The sequence below is a fragment of the Hippocampus bargibanti genome, linkage group LG07, assembly GCF_051943395.1.
Source record: "Hippocampus bargibanti isolate YZ-2025 linkage group LG07, ASM5194339v1, whole genome shotgun sequence".
NCBI lineage: Eukaryota > Metazoa > Chordata > Actinopteri > Syngnathiformes > Syngnathidae > Hippocampus > Hippocampus bargibanti.
In genome coordinates this window covers 19087820-19105700 of record NC_142740.1, presented here as the reverse complement: position 1 = coordinate 19105700, position 17881 = coordinate 19087820, and the positions used below count along the sequence as shown (strand labels likewise).

The window sequence follows — 17881 nt, the reverse complement described above, 5'->3', positions numbered from 1 at the left end:
TCGAGGGCCGTTATGAATTTAGGGAACCCATTAGAATGTTTAAATCCCTTCAAATATTACATATAGAGCACACAGCAAATTAATGAATAACTCGTTTTCAAATCTGAAGTCAAGAATAATGACTTTTATTGTGGTTGACATCCAAAAATGTGAAATTTTGGCTCAGATTTTAGCAATCATCGTGGAATTTAACAAGTTTGATTTGCTTTCGCGGGCCGAAAAAAATGATGTGGCGGGCCGGATTTGGCCCGCGGGCCTTGACATTGACACCTATGGATTAGACAGATGATGTTTCAGAAAAAAACAGCACACACAGCTCACTCTAAGTCAGTGGGTGTGACTAGCATGCAACATCTTCCTTCATCGGCTCCGGACAGAGTTATGATTGAGCCTGATGACCTCTGGCAAGCAGCAAACACAAACCGGAAGTTACCAGGAAAGAGAATCTGACCAACTGTGTTGATGTGGGTTGCTAGTAACAACGAAGCAAAACAGACTTAGATCATAGTTCCACTGCTTTCATCAAGGGCACGTACGGGCTCTATTAGTTGCACACTTCTTTCAATCGACAACGCAAGTCTTATCAGTCATGAGAATGACAGCAGCAAGGAAGCACATAATGTTGAAATGTTCTTTACAGGTCGTCCGTTTGTTGTGGTTGCTTGCGCACAACATTGGCCTACTTTAGCTCACACAACGAACCAGAGAAATATGAACAATCTGGAAATCTAAAGTCAATTTGGGTAAACAACTGTCAGAATACGGTGCTGATGGATGAGAAGACCCGCCCGAGCAGAATGAAGCGTTGTGCAATGCAAAGCAATGAAATAAAATACAGATGCAGCTTTGCAGATGATGTTCTTGGAAACACTTCTCAAATCGGGGAGGAAAGACACTAAGCAGCAACAGTGGTTTATTTCCAGAACATTCAGAAAAAAAGCCATCCCCAGTATGAACGGATCTGTAATCACCTGCCCCGAGAAAAATGCCAAAAATATGAGTCAAGGGTTTCCCCTTATTTTCACTGCGTTAGTACAGCGTTAGAAACCTTAGACTCTCTTCTGTCATCAGAAAAAAAGAGTTAATTCCTAAATTATATGGGTCTGGAGTTATATGAGCTTGAAATAAGGGTGACTGTCCAAAATACAATGCAAAACATACATATTGGTTTATATAAGGCTTTAGAAATAGCTAAAGCTGGAACAAAGCGCTAATACGGAAAAAAGGAAACTGTTGCGCCCTTGTTGAAAGGCCATGGCCAGCGCTTTATCGGCACCCAAACAAGAAAAACCAAAACCCCCAAAAAATCGGGAATGGCGCTCTATGTCATATTTTTAATTCCCGAATAAATTCGTGAATGAATGGCAGTGAAGGAGTTTCTAGACATGGGTTTATTGCTTGCTTGCATTTGTTTGCTAAATTAAATTAAATTAAATTAAATTAAATTAAATTAAATTAAATTAAAAAGAAAGAAACACCACATGGTAAGGAACTACATACGGTTATTATTAAAAATTATTCACTTCATATTTTGTGCTAAAAAAAACACAATTTGGACATAACGTACAGGTATGTGATTTTCATTGGTCAGGAGTGAACACAAAAGTGTCACTTAACCAATTGCTGTTCACTGTTCTTCAACCTTGGAAATATATATATATGATGGTGCCCTTTGTAATGCAGGTAAACCTTGTGCGGGTTTGCTTGTTTGTCCACTCCAGTGTTTCGGTGAGCAGGTGTGCAAGCAATAGAATGGTTATAAAAAGCCGCCACACGTTTGCATGAGAGCGAAACACCTGTGCTCTGGTGGCCATGCGCGTGAGAGAGACAAGCGTGAAGGGCATACGTGCACCAGCCGTGTACTCACTCATGCACTGCAGGCTTTGTTTCTTTTGCAGTGTCTTTCCGCACAGAGAGCAGGTGGCGCAGATGGAAAAAGTGCCGAGCGCTAAAACATGCCCGTTGTTGTGGCTGAACTCTGTCTCCGTAGGCCCCCTCTCCTTCTCCTTACCCCTCTGCTGCTCTTTCTCTCGGTTCTTACCCTGATGGGACACAATGGTGGTTGATGAGCGTCATTCAAAGTGTGTCACAGGCACGATGTGCAACAGGGTTTCACGTAACCAGATTAGTGGACTATACACGTCCAGCGCCAGGTAACTGTTTGCACTTGATAATGAGGTACGTGTAATGCTATTAATGCCATGGACATGCCAACTGTTGTGGTATGTTTCCAATCTTCAAAGGGATATTTTGTCAAAATGATTTGCTGAAATTAATTTTCACACATTTGTAAACAAGGGGGATTTTTTTATGATGATGATGATGATGATGATGATGAATATTTATTTATTTATTTCTTTTTCATTTTTAAATTTGACTGTACTGTTTTTCAAGGGGGAAGTTATTGGGCAATGTTTTAGTTTATTTATTATTTTTTTAAAGTAAAATATTCTCCGTACCTCGACAATTCCAAAGACAGCATTCTGATTAATATCGTGTTTGTGGAATATGATTGGATGAGCAAACTCCGCCCGTTATTCGCCATTCCAGTGGCAACCATTATGGAACATGATTGATTTTAATGAGAAAGAAATGTTAAAAAAAGTAACTTTTATTTGCTGGATTTTTTTAATCTCATCCTTATTGAGACATTATGTGTGAAAGGTGAAGGGTGACAAATGTTGACTGAAGTCGTTCGTCATATTAATCAGTTTCCTTTTTTATGTTGTTGGTCAAACTGACCAATTTTAATCGTCACATACAGGACAAAGTAAGATGAACGTGAGTTAAAAATAAAAAATAATGTGGATTATGTGCTCTTTTTTGGGCTTTCTGACACTTTTGGATGGCCCATCATGGTGATTGTTGTAAAACAATCTACCGGTAATCTGACATTTTTTACACACTTTTATTCATGGAAAAACAAATGTCAATTTAATATTTTGCCATTATATGTGAAATATAATCAGTTCATAGTTACAACAGTAACATATACCCAATGTTTATTCCTTTTCAATCAGACATATTTTTATCCCTTATATTAGGTTGAGGGGGGGAAAACACCAGTTGTGTTGTGGTTCATTTTTACCTGTACATAAAAATTCACTAAAACAGTCAAATAACTTATGTTTCTGAGATGTTATAAAAATACTCTAAAAGAGAGTCAGCTTATTTTCTATCTCATTGGGATAGTTTAGATCTGTTTTGAAGAAAGGAAAAAGAAAGGATATCCAGTGCTTTAGTCAACACAAAAACGGAAACGGGTAAAATTAACCCGGAAAGTTAAAGTTAAAAGGAGTTGTTCCCTTTTCTGAAATTTTTTTCTTCTGAATAAATATGTCACATATTAAATTGTCCCATATTAAATTGTCCCATAAACATTATTGCTGTTCGTCTGAAATGCACACAACCGCATGGTTAAATCGGTTGCACCATGCTACTTGCCTACCTTATCTTTATTGAAGGAGCCGGTCATCCTGTTCCTCAAAGTGCTGAGGGTCCGCTTTACCTTGGTCCCCTTTTCTATTTTCTCACTTCGATCATCTTCTTCTTCATTCCTGTTGGATGAAGAAGAGAATTAAACCTCATTGTTAAAGTCATCGTATAGAGAATTGACTTAACACTCATCATACTAAGTAAAAAAAAATGTATGTGTTTGCAAGCATGTAGCAATCTTGTCCATATAGTAAGTGTGTCTGTTCAAGGTCGCAAAAAGAAACATTTTTATGTATTTAGTTAATTATTTGTTGTGCAGACGTTTATATGGTACTGGATATAAAAATTAAATTCCTCCACTATATATCTCATGTCATTTTCCGTACCGCTTATTCCTCATCAGGGTCGCGGGGGTTGCCGGAGCCTATCTCAGCTGTCTTCGGGCACGAGGCGGGGGACACCCTGAATTGGTTGCCAGCCAATCGAAGGGCACACAAAGACATACAACAGTCACTCTCACACTCACACCTAGGGACAATTTGGAGTGGTCAATCTGCCTGCCATGCATGTTTTTGGAGTGTGGGAGGAAACCGGAGGACCCATAGAAAACCCACGCGGGTCCGGGGAGAACATGCAAACTCCACACAGGGAGGCCGGACAGGGACGTGAACCGGCGACCTCTGCACTGTGAAGCCGGTGTGCTAACCATTCGGCTACCGGGCCGCCCTCCACATATATATATATATATATATAATAATTTAAGTGGAGACATTTTTATACTGGGCGGCCCCGCTTCACAGTGCAGAGGTCGCCAGTTCGCGTCCCTGTCCGGCCTCCCTGTGTGGAGTTTACACATTCTCCCCAGACCCGCGTGGGTTTTCTCCGGGTCCTCCGGTTTCCTCCCACACTCCAAAACATGCATGGCAGGCAGATTGACCACTCCAAATCGTCCCTCGGTGTGAGTGTGAGAGTGACTGTTGTATGTCTTTGTGTGCCCTGCGATTGGCTGGCAACCAATTCAGGGTGTCCCCCGCCTCGTGCCCGAAGACAGCTGAGATAGGCTCCAGCAACCCCCGTGACCCTAATGAGGAATAAGCGGTACAGAAAATGAGAGATGAGATGAGACATTTTTATACTGTACACTGTATAAAAATGTCTCCGCTTAAATTATCCCTGGCTACGACAGTGGTCACTGTTGTGAACGCAAGCAAGTTTTTCAGGAGGTGTAACTCAGATGCAGGTACTTATACATACTGAGCTTTGTGTATTAAATGAGTTTTACTTCTACATGTACTATGAAGATTAATTAATTTAAAACTGTGGAATACAGCGAGCACACAAACAATTGTCAGTGGTATTAAGCAACGAGAAGGAACTTACTCATTTGAGAGGAACTCGTACCACGTGACATTTTCAGAGTCTTTGTCATTGGCTTTGTTGTTCCTCTGTTTGGCTCTGCGGAACATAATGGCAATATTTTAGCCTTCTGCAGAGCATCTTAGTGAGGGACAGCAAATGGCAACATGCAGACTATTGTGAGCGTTGTCAGAATGAAATTGATGGTCAGTAATGTGTACACACTTAGAATTGAGACAATGCAGATAGAGGAATGTAGACACACTGTACCATTCAAAACATCAGCTTCATAATGTGAAATGAACAAAAAAAGAATACAATGTCCAATCAGAAATAAAGTGGATGAAAGTCATCAAGATTGCTGTGTGACTCAACTCATCTCCTAAAATAACGCATTTCCTCAAATAGTGGCTCTTTCCCCAATTAGACAGTGTGCATGTTATACTGACGAGCAATATTGAAAAGCTCCCTAACATACTAAATATGCTATTTCACACCTTGCACATTCCTGGGACAAAAGCAAGAGATGCCTTACATGAAAAAATAACATCTACAATGAAGCAAGGCCACGAAAGGTAAACCGTAATATAGCGAAGGAACGGTGTAATCGTTGAATAAATACTCCCTTGAGCCACAACATGAGAAAATAAGATATTTTTGGAGTGTTCCCTTGCAAAGGCCATATAACCTGGTGACATGTGCACAAATCCCCACAAAGTGCCTGAGATCGGTCACACATTTCTTCTTGCTCCTGGTTTTGAGCAGCCGCCTGTTTACTTACCCGTGGTACAACTTTAGCTCCTGCAGAACTTTTTGTACCATCAGCCTAAGACAAACAAGACACTGGGCTCAGTTGGAGCAAAGCAAAGGAAAGGAACTGAAACACACACACGCGCACGTACGCACGCATGCACACACGCCATCTAAGGGGATGATGGTGGGAGAGAGGACACAAGTGGGAGGAGCTGGTGTCAGACGCATGACATGGAGCAGAGATGTCAGCGGGGAATGGGGAAAGCCCCTCTGTTATGTGTTCGGTGGGAGGAGATGTCTGTTTGTATGAGAACATAACAAGCCGCAGATGCAGTACACCGTGTGCGCACTAGCACAAGAGCACGACACAAGCCCACAGACTTAACCTTTTGGGCTATGACTCTTTTAAATGGCTGGTGACTTGAGTGAAATGAGAGGTAGTTTTCTGGGGTGTTTGGCCTTTTTTCGATTTCATACAGAGGTGTTAATCGGTTGTGAAATACACAAAGAAACATGTCTGATGAATCCAGATACCTATTGGTGTGCTGCATTTTGTGTGACTTATGGTTCCTTTGGGAGGTGCCACTATCTGGCAATTATTCAATTGGCCAATTGGGCAGTTTTAACTCTAGAAATCCAATGTAATTTATTATCAGTGATTTTTTTGTTTGTTTTTTTATCTCTGTATTTTAACTCATTTTTAACTCATTTGTTTAGAAACGGTTTTTTAAACTAGCATGGTTAGAACTGTTTAAGTGCATTTACTTAATGTATTTAACCCTCATATTATGTTGCAAAAATAATGTTAATTATGTTGTGGGTCATTTTTACCCGTATGTAAAAATCCACACAAAACAGTCAAATAATAGGCGACATCAGCAACAACTGTTTCTGAGATGTTATAAACATACTTGAAAAGAAAGACAACATATTTTCTATCCCATTGGGATATTTTACGACTGTTTTGAAGAAAGGAAAAGGAGAGGATGGGTAAAATTGACCCCTTCACATAATATGAGGGTTAAACACTAACTATCCTGTGCAGGGTCTCAGAGCGAGCTGAAACCTATTTGAGCTGGTTTTGGGCGGAAGGAGGAGTACACCCTGAACTGGCCGCCATTCATATATTCATTCATTCATATATATATATATAGTTTTTTTTAATCATCATTTGTATCATCAATACTCTTCATTGATGAAGATTATGATGATGATCATCATCATCATCATCATCATCATCATCATAATCACTATACTACTACTATACTACTACTACTACTACTACTACTACTACTAATAATAATAATAATAATAATAATAATAATTTATCATCATCATTCTTATCATCAATATTCTTCATTGATGATGATAGTCATTTTTTCTTGCATCATAGTCACGTCCTGTAATACTCTGACCTCACTCAAGAGGGTCTGAGCCCACTTCACTGATGATCGTGTCGACTTACATGTGACTTTGCCCCTCATTGGAGTGCAGGTGTTCCTCAGGGTCAAACTCCTCAGCTTCAACAGAAAAGGTAAAAATGTTAATGGAATGAGAAGGACTTTTTACTGTAATCAACCTGAGGACTTTTTATAGACACGCAATTTCAGGTGTAAGGTGACCTCAAAGTGCTCAATTCAGAGTGGCCAATTTTACATTATCCACAAGTGTGGATCTTCCTGCAGTTATTTATAAAGGTACATTGCACATATAGATCTCATGCAGAGACTCTAGTGAGTTTGCTTATGCTTAGGCCACATAGACTGTGTTTCTCTCCAGGGTTGAGTTTAAAAGACATGAGAGGAGCTCGTTTTATTGGCCAGGAAGTGTGCTCACTCCCACAACGGCGCAAACACCCATTCCTACCTGCATGTCTTCAAATATACCAAAAAGGAAAAAAAAGGACCACAGTGTATTCCAGGCCCTAGTTTGCCAAGCGCTGGCTCTACACGTGTTCCTGTCAAACCCACCTCCTGCTGCCCTCGCAGCCTGTTTGGATGTCTGTACAATACGAGAGATGTGTGCTGCACGTGAACATTCATCCGTGGCAAGGATCTCCGAGCGGGAATACACATGCTTGCCGGGAACGCCATCAGTCTGAAATGTTTGCAAACATAACAAGCGATAGATCACAATTGTGGATTTGCCGTTTATGCAGGTTGTCACAAGGGTTGCCAATGCACCACCATTAATTTAACTGTACTGTTGTTATTTGAGTCTGAAAAAAATAATTTCTGTGAATGTGCTGTTAAACCAATAAACCTCACTTACGTCATAAAAAGTGCAACCAAGTACACATTCATGTATTAATTTTATGTTGGCCAGGTAGACTGTTGAATATTTACTTTTAACGCCCTCACCAAACATTGGTCACAACTGGGGAGCGATAAGACTAATAAGACCACACAAAATATGGTCATTGTGGTCATTTAAAATGTAATATGTTTGCCTGATACTGTTGGACCATTGGGCAGTTTGACATTTTATATTTGTCGGTATTCTGTGCATCATTTAAAACAAACTTTCAACATGTGTTTTATTTTTTTCATACTTTCATTTTGTTTATTCACATTGAAGAAACATATGCATGCGTTTAGCAGCATTAAAGAGTATAACAATGTTTTACCGGTCGTTCAAAATGTGTGCTACATAGTGTAAAAACCATTGATATGAAGTGAAGGAATGCGGTGTAATGAAGTGTCCTTGTTTTCATTCTAAACTGTCAATAAAGTATCACTATAATTTGAGTGTAGTGTTAAAAGTGAGCTGTATCCATGTGACACAGTCTCATCCACTGTACCTTAGCGGTGGGGGAGGAGAGACTTTCCTTGGGACCGTCTGTTTCATCCAGTGCAATGCAGATGTCGGTCTTCGGCTGAGTGAACTGAAAGGGATCATTTTGCTCAGTTTCCTCCTCTTCTCCATCGCTGTCCATGGCTGTGGTGTCGAGACTCAGTCTGACAAGCATCGACACAAGGAGGAGTAAATATTGTCTTTCAAACTAGTATCTTCTTCTCTTCTAACTCGTCAAACAACCACTCACACACACGCCTTCACACCTCTGAACACATTGAATTCTTTGATGAATTCAATTGAAAATATTAAACTTTGGTTCGGACCTGAATAACATCAGAATATATGTTGCCTTGCCATCACTTTTGGCACCACATAAAACAATGAGAAAAAAAATCCAACTTTAAACATCGTGGAGGCATCTTGAAGTTAGAAATAACATAATAATATGGGCCTGTTATGTAAAAGGCCTACATTATACTATTTTGAGGGAAGTTTAAAAAACGTATAACTGAGCTGTACATTACTTAAATTCAAACAAAGCTTAAATGGGAGTCCGCAACACATTTGTCACCATTTAACGTGCCTGTGGTTTAATCCAAATCAAGATGTTCAGCTTTTATTTATTTTTTCCATCAGTGGAGATGTTGTAACTAACAAAGAAAACATCTACAAACTGGCTATTTTTTAAGGGGTGGAAAAATTATGTTGACCTCATCGACCCAGTAAAGCAACATTATCCATTATTTGTGATTCAAACATGAAGCGGTCACTGGCTGGCCAATTACAGTGTACCAAAAATGTGCAAGGCTCTAAATTGTCCATTTTTGTTAATATCAGTATGCATGGTCATTTGTCGACATATGTCTTGTGATTGCCTGACGACCAATCCAGGGTGAAGCACACCTCTCACCACATCTTCTGACCGATAGATACTTCTCATATAAAAAGTCTTCATGAAAAGAATATTAGATACACTGACTGATGGATAACACAGTGATAGGCATAGCTCAGAAATGATGAAAGCATACCTCCTTCCCAGGTTGATGGGCGCGAGGTGGACTCCCCAACTGTGTCTTCGCGAGGTCGACATGGATCTTGCTAAATTAGGAAAACTGTCAACGTCGACATCTCCATTTAACAGGGCTGTGTTTCCATGGTTATGTGATTCTCTTTCGGTGGGACTCGCTTCCATTGATCCCAACAGTCCATCCAGATCAATGGTCACGCTAAGACCAACTTCAAGAGCAAAGGAGTCATGGCTGTCAATCACGCAGCTCGGCAAGAGCTTGGGGCTCAGCTGGTTTACCACATGATGGCCCAGCGCTTGTTCGGTTGATGCTCCCTCAGTCAGAAGGGGCGTTGTGGTCTGCGAGGTCAGCCCGGGACTGCTGGTTTTCAGCGGACCGTCAAGATTGATCTCCAGGTCTCTGAAGTAGTCTGAGTCTCCAAAGGAAGAGCTAAGGCCTTGCAGGTCATCTGTGCTGCTTCCTTCCTCCACACCTTTCACCTCAGACTCGCTCACTTCAGACGATTCGTCCTGCAAAAGAAAAGGACAACTGAGGGCAAAAGTAGTCACACTTAGTGCTAAGGAACAGAATCAAAAAGCCCATAATAGTCCCATAGTGGGGAAATTTGCATCAGCTATCAAACTCAAGGTCAACCACATTGTTTTATTTAGTTTCATTCATTAAAAAAAAAACAAAGCTTTTACAGAGTGCTTGTTCGAGTTCAATGTCATGTGTTGTCGTTTTAGAACTACTTAGCATTAGCATTGGCATTGACTCGACTTATGCTATCAAAACACGTTCCTATTGATTGGTAAGCTATAGTGGTAAGTAATAATAATACATTGGATTTCTAAGCGCCTTTCAAAACTCTCAAGGTCACTTTACAGTCACTGGATCCGTTTTTCTGTGGGTAAGCAGCCGCAGCCACACGCGCCAGCGTTCACTAAAGGTATTGATATTTGTTTTAAAATGTGCAGTATAAAAAGGCATCTGAAAAATAAATACTCATGAGATACTTGAAAAGTCTATCCTAGGTACTAAGTACGGTAGCGTAGCAATAATACCGCTAAATTGATTCCCATGAGCCATATAATTGGACTTGCCTATTTATATACACGTATGTATTTCTCTCTGTGTTTCTTTTGTTACTGTATGCACTTTTTCAACAATCTAGAAAAATGTGTAACTAGTTGAGAAGAAGAAGAAGAAGAAAGGACTACATAAACATTCAATTCAGCATAAGAAACCCTGGACTCTCTTCTTTCATCAGAAAAAAGAGTGAATTCAGAATCAGAATCATCTTTATTGCCAAGTATAGAGAACGCACAAGGAATTTGTTTCCAGTAGAACAAGCTGCACTAGTATCATCATCAAAAAAATTGGAAAGAGGCACTATACAGTTCTATTTGGGTGCTGTTTAAAGAGTTAATGGCTTGAGGGAAGAAGCTGTTTTAATGTCTGCTGGATTTGGTGCGCATGGATCGGTAGCGCCTGCCTGAGGGGAGTAGCTGGAAAAGGTGGTGGGCAGGGTGCGGAGGATCCAGTAGGATTTTCTGTGCCCCTGTTTGGATTCTTGGAGTGTGCAAGTCCTCGAGAGTGGATAGGGCGGTGCCAATGATTTTTTTCCTAAGTTATATGGGCCTGGAGTTATCTGAGCTTGAAACTGGGGTGGCTGTACAAAAGGCAAATTCTGCAAATGCCCCATGGGAAAAAAGGGGAAATGCTGCCCCTTGTGGAAGGGAAAAACATTGCCAGAGGTCTGACCGGCGCTTAATCGGCACACCCCCGCAAGAAAAACCAAAACCGAACAAATTTGCGCTTGGCGCTTGTTAACAAGTTCTAATAGCGCTCCACGTCGTGTTTTTCAATTCCTGAATAAATTCGAGAATGGCAGTGAATGAGTTAAATAACAAAAATTCAAAAATTATTTGTCCCTCCCACAGCTTCTTGAAATGGCTTTGAGTGCAAACGTTGAAAGGGCAATGCACTGCCTTCCAGTTATAAACAGTTGTAAAGTACCTGGCGCAAACCAGCTGGGATATACTGTAGTCTGTGTGACAAATCTTAACGACTATTCATCACAAACACTCTGGTAATAGTGCATCGGTGACAACATTCTTATCATTAACCTTCCTAATTTTTATTTCATTTCATCAAAGGTCATCGTTTATGTTGTTTGGTGACAGCTCAGATACATTCCAGGCGGTCGGAAACAGCACCACTGTCCCATGTTATGCACATGTGTTGTTATGAGAAAAAAAACATGCCACTGACAAGCGACCAGTAACTAACTACATGACCATTAATTAGCATTACAGCTTTTATTATAACAGAGAGAAAAGGCGAATCAAAGAAGGTATTCTATGCTTCAAATTATTTCCGTTGTTGTGCATTGCATTTCACATTAAAAGTAAAAGTGGACACTCTGACGAAGGCGGAAGTAGTCGCCGAAACATGTCAGCTAATTGAACACCTACACTGTCTGTAAGTAAAGAATCTGCTTAATATTAAAAGTGTTCTGGTTTACTCCAAGAAAAAAAAATGTTTCCAGTATCGCGAATGTGTATGTTTGTACAAGATACTACCGTAATGTATCAAATTTCAATGATAGTGGTGTTACTGGATGCTATTTCATCCTCAAAACGCTCCGGATTTGTCCTTTGTATTTCTCATCAAGGAAGGCCCAAGGCCAGATTCATTGTCTGCAGTATCAGGCACACAATTTACATTTACGGTGTCGTCAAACTGCACTGTATCATACTGACAGCTTTTTCTACCATTTTGGTTTTAGTTGCACTTCCCCGTATGATGCACTGCACTGCTACATCACTGCAAACTATTGTAATAAATCTTAATCCATCCTCGGTTTTTCATAGCACCCGTTCAATTGACTGGCATCCAGTCCACAAAGCATCCTGTGTATGAAATATCAAATACCTGATCCTCAGTGACACCAAAGACATCCTCAGTGACGTAGGGAGGCGATGGAGAGGGAGAGGATATTGTCCCTACGGGAGCGGGAAGTGTAACGTGTGGTTCACTCCACAATCCACTCTCTTGCGTACGAGCATGTCGGCTTGTTTGTCCAATTGGTCCGCTGTATGGTTTGCATTCAGAGGCTGAAAAATAAGGAAACAGTTCAACGTGTAGGTAGGATCACCTCTTTGATCGCTTTGATCCCCTCCTCTTTCATCTAGAACTGCTTCATGTAACAAAGAAGGTGCCAAAAGTGCTTAAGAATGAATGACTCTCTGTGTCCTTTTGTTGTTATAGTATTATTTCGTTTTTTGTTCTTTTGACTTCAAGATGGCGCCGCGAGAGAGGCTGCCTTTCCAGCAGCTCCTCTATTTTGTTATTCTACTTCTTTCTTTCCTTTCCTCTTCCTTTCATAATTTTGCTGCTGTGAAATGTAAATTTCTCCATTGCGACACTAATAACGGTAAATCCAATCCAAGCTTTGCCTGTTAGTCATAAGTGACAATAACTCAAATTGTATTGACTTGATAGAACTCAAGTATCGCCTGTGGGTCATGTTTCGAAAGTGCACTAATCTTTACATATTTCAATCAAAGTGTCTTAAAACTCTGTTTGGGGGGGTCATGTCAAGGTTTCCATGGCGATTTAAGACACACCATCAGCAAAGGGGAAAGATACAGTTATGACATCTTACGTAAGTCGGATTTCATAAGAGCGATAACCGTTAAACCAAGTTTGAGATTAAGCCGGCCTGGCTCCACACGTCTTCACTCTTCTTTTTCTCCTTGAATGCAGCTGACTAACTTGTTTATTTTCTCCCCAAAAGGTCAGATGATGTACTTATTCATTTGGAAAAGTCAGAAAATACAGAAAGTACCCGAAAGTCGAAAATACACGTGCGCGCGTGTTTGGGTGCGCGTGTGTGCGTGTTATCATAGTGACCAGTGTCGCAGCAAGATGGGACGTTAATCATGACATGATTCGTGATTATTATTGTTTCTAAAATATCACCGTTTTCATGAAGGTCAGAGGACATTATTTTATGGTATTTATCCCTGAAAATATTGTCTGATATTAAAACGGCCGGTGGGGCAAAAAAATGGCTGGGGACCGCTAATGTCGAGAAAAGAAAACTACAGTAGTATGTAGTAGTATTTCACTTTTTAGTTTTGCGCCCTCTCGTGGAGATGAGAAGCGTGACAATAAACAAGCACCTCGCCACTCACAAAAAGTTTGGCTTTTGTGGGTGAATTGTAACGCTTTATTGAGCATTGACAAAACTAATAATTCAATTCATTTGCATTGATATGTGGTGTGGCCACTTTGAGTACATTTCAGGACATTTGTTGGTTAACTGAGATGAGATTACCACGTAACATTTGAGTTTATAATAATAAACTCAAATAAAAAGTACTACTACTACTACTACTACTACTACTACTACTACTACTCATGTACTACTACTACTACTACTACTACTACTACTACTACTACTAATAATAATAATAATAATAATAATAATAATAATAATAATAATAATCATCATCATCATCATCATCATCGTAATAATAATGTAATTTAGACGCGCCTTTCAAAACTCTCAAGGACACTTTACAGTCACAGGATATTTTTTCTGCGTGTGAGCAGCGGCAGCCAACCGCGCCAGCGTTCACTCAACCCGAAAGTAACAAAGAGATTAGTGGTGTGCTATGACATTTTTCCGATATTTTTTTTGCATTGGAACAGCATATCTGTTATTTTGAGCGCTGCAGAATTAAATTGCGAATGATTGAGTTTCAAAAAAATACCTACACTGGATTACAGATATAATTAAAAAACTAGTCTTGTAATAAATAAATAAATAAATAAATAAATAATTCAAACCACAACAACAGTGTTAAAAGCAACCACAAAAAAAGAGCAAAAGAACAAAAGGGAAATACGCAGCTGCACGTTCATCAATGTGCTTAGCAGCATGACAATCACAAGTGGAACATTTGATGGTTGTCATATGATTAAAACATGATCACTTTACAGTTGCCTCCACCACTTTTGTCATTTTACTCTGCGTGTTCCTTATAACCACATGACGGCAAATGTAATTCTGCCGATTAAACCTGTTTAGTACCCATCAGTTATCAATAATGCAGCACTTGCTGTGTGCCTGATATTACTTATATTGCTGTTGTCATAAAAATGTCCGTTTTTACGGATATATTTTTTTAAAATTCTCATCAATGCAGAGAAAAGTTGATGTCACAGCATGACCTGACCAAACTCATCCATGCAATTTCTTTTGAGGCTTCGGCTTGATTATTGTCATGGTACCTTTATGAATGAAAAAAATAATTCGATCAGACATGTCCAATGGATTCAAAATGCCGCTGCTCGAGTCCTAACCAAAACCAGGAAAATGGATCATATCATTTATCCCTTTCCTGAAAATCATGACACTGGCTTTCCATCTGTCAGTGGATAGAATTTTAAAATGCACCTTTTGCTATTTAACGCTTCTTGAATATAAATGAGAGCCTGAACTAAACATGGAGAAGCAGCATTTGAAAGTACTGTATGTGCCCCATATCAGCATCAAAGTCACAAAAAATGTGTTTATCAGCCAAGATAATTTCCTTAAATCAACGTTAAAAAGTCATTTGGGCGTGATTTCCATTAACTAGATGATCTTCAATGATTGTTGATCAGCGTTGAAGCAGAAAGCAATGTCTGCGAGATTTTAATGTCTTTCACTTTGAGTCACTTTGCTGTTGAAATCTGCATTCTAAATAAATTTGCCTTGTCTTGCCTGCGTTGCCTTTAAAGGACAACCGAAGTCACTTTTTTGTTTCTTAACTGACATCAGAAAAACGTTTTATAGCATCTAAAATACCCAAAACACGCAGTATGATATTTTTATTCAAATGCAAAACACCAATAAAAATGACAAAGTGTCCAAAATCTGCAAAAAATTGAGCTGCGAATTGGGCATTTTCAGAAAGTCCCGCCCCCAGTTCGTGATGTCACGCCAAGACATCTTGCATTGCTGAAAAATCAAAACAATGGCTTCAGATTCGGAGAATATGCTTTCTTGTTACACATCCAGTTATGAATATGATTCAAATAGTTCTGAAGAGGAAAGCATACAAGTTTGCAATCGATTAAAGATTTTTTTCCGTGTCATTTTGAGGCAAACGGGCGGGGGGGAATGTCGCACCCAAAAATGGCGACCAGCTCCCGTGAGGAATGAATCAGCCCGTTTCCACAGGCTGATAAATTCCTTCCATGGAGCTTGGACGCTCTCTTCTGGCAGCTTATGGGTGCAACATCAAGGTTTTCAGACAAACAGTACCGCAAAATACATTGACGTGATGAAGGACTGCTACAATGTGTCTTTTTGTCGGTCAGGGGGGGTCCTTTCATGACGTAACGTGAGGACTCGTCACCAACTCAAAAACAAGACTTCCTGAATATTCAGCGCCAGTCTTAAAACGTAAAATATAGCTATATGCGGTGGAATCTTTGTAAAATACGCTCAGTAGAAGTCATTTGAAGCCATTTTACAAATTATGGACACAACTTGTCCGAAGACGTCGGTTGTCCTTTAAGGGGGGGTCGGGTCACATAAAGTGATGTGGGCCTTTGACTTGCTACATATGTTGTCATGGGTAATGTCATCGCGGGTGACATTTGAAATCGTGGTTTTGTATGTACATAAATATGTGCGCGTATGTGACTGTGTGTGTAAGATGCAACATGAAAACTCGTGTAAGCTCTCAAAACACTATGTCTACCTCGGGCCTCAATGCACATCGAACACTTCCTGTTTGTTTGTGGTCCGCCATAATGCCTCGATGCTCACAACCGTCGCCCATCCAACAATGACCGGAGAATCGGGCTTGTATGTCCTCAAAGAAATGTGTTCCAATGGAAAATTGATTCCAATCGATTGGGCTATGTTCACCTATGAATGAGTTTGAAAAGGTCCCAAAAAGTCAGAAGAAGAAAAGTTGGACACATACCTCTCTTGAAGGACCACCTTTTCATCCAGAGCTTGGAGAAGGAGGGCCAGGAGTTGTTGAGTGGAGTGTCCGCCATGCCAGCAGTGCAGTGGAAGTCAGCTGGAACTGTGGCACACTCTTGTTGCTGCTGTTGTGGTACCGGCAGCTGAGAAAGAAGAGGAGGAGGAGGCAGAAGAAGAGGAGGAGTGAATGTGAGGGGAGGAGAGCACAATGGGGTTTGCTGCTGCTCTCAGGATTACCTCAAACTAATGACATCAAAGACAAGAGATTGGATTGAAAAAAAAAATACATACAAAAACAAGAGTGACAGAGCATTTTCTGATGGACCAAACATTATTGGAAGCAGTTACCATTTATGATAACCTAATTTGAAATTATCTTCAGGTGAGATTGCAACAATACTATGCCTATTCTCATCATTTGGTCGTGTTTCTGCTTCTGGTGTAGCGGTTCGATTTAATGCTCTGTGTTTTAAAATGTCAATCCTATCGGCGTTACTACGTCTCCACAAATTCTCCTTATTTAAAACAAAACAAAATAAAATAAAAATAATACTAACTCATAACTAAAATTCAGACTTTTCTAAAAGTCTTTTTCTTCTTCTTCTTCTTCTTCTTCTTCTTCTTATTATTATTATTATTATTATTATTATTGGAGGACACTGATTTGCTGTGGCGACCCCTTGAAGGGAAAACCCGAAAGGAAAAGATTATTATTATTATTATTATTATTATTATTATTATTATTATTATTATTATAAACCACAAACATTTATTGAAAGAAAGTAGTAAGAACTCACATTCCAATGAAGCTCTCAAACTACAATTTGCCTGGCGTGTGCTTCTTCAATGAAGATCCAAAGTTGCTTTGGATCACGAGGGAAAACGAAAGGAAAAAAAGCCATTTCCGCTTGAAACTTTACACCGTTTTTACGAAAAATGACACATTAACCGAAAAAAAGGAAGTGTGCTTTATGACCATTCAAACATGATATTCTTTACTTATTCTGGGGCGGAAAACAGCGTACGTATGTTTTAAAGAAAGCTGTGTCTATCTGAGACCATTTTAAGCTGGAAACTAAATGGTCACCACCTTTCTTGTGTAATACGTAGGATGAGTGTCAAATTGAGTTGTGCGCACACGGAGTGGAAAAACTGTGAGCACTTTCCCACAGAGAGAACAGCCACAAAAACATTCTCACATCCAAGACTCCTCACCATTTTAACACAGATAACACATCATAGAACATAGTGCTCACACAATTTACGCATCCGTCAAAGTGTACTTACTTCCATGTAGATTTGTAGACGGAGGTGCGAGGGTGTTCTGTTCCCACTTTGTCCTCACACTGATTGACGATGATGACTGGCAGCCAAAAATTGAGTCAGGGCAGTTTCCTCTTTGCACAAAGTCTGCATAAAGACACAACAAACTGTTTTACACCACTGGTTGATTTCCTCATGTCTGACACATACACGCACGAACACACGCGTACATACACACATATATTGAGCAACATGGTTGTGGTGACATATTGGTTGA

General features: G+C 39.9%; 1 protein-coding gene across 3 annotated transcripts in view; it reads right to left on the bottom strand.

The window, feature by feature from the left end:
• Nucleotides 1-17669, bottom strand: part of arhgef18b (Rho/Rac guanine nucleotide exchange factor 18b) — a 46810-nt gene extending 29141 nt beyond the window's left edge. The window contains exons 1-11 of one of the 3 annotated variants that reach the window (XM_089000754.1): nt 17629-17669; nt 16340-16484; nt 12285-12466; nt 9369-9877; nt 8345-8501; nt 7515-7641; nt 7010-7064; nt 5573-5617; nt 4816-4890; nt 3449-3557; nt 1868-2042 (exon numbers count right to left, since the gene is read on the bottom strand). In XM_089000754.1, coding sequence (XP_088856880.1) covers nt 1868-2042; nt 3449-3557; nt 4816-4890; nt 5573-5617; nt 7010-7064; nt 7515-7641; nt 8345-8501; nt 9369-9877; nt 12285-12466; nt 16340-16484; nt 17629-17634 — 1585 coding nt within the window. In that variant the 5' untranslated portion in view covers nt 17635-17669. Of the gene's footprint in view, nt 1-1867; nt 2043-3448; nt 3558-4815; nt 4891-5572; nt 5618-7009; nt 7065-7514; nt 7642-8344; nt 8502-9368; nt 9878-12284; nt 12467-16339; nt 16485-17138; nt 17159-17628 lie in introns of those variants that run through there. The other 2 variants (XM_089000756.1, XM_089000755.1) reach the window with 2 other exon arrangements.
• Between the last annotated feature and the right edge of the window lie 212 nt (nt 17670-17881).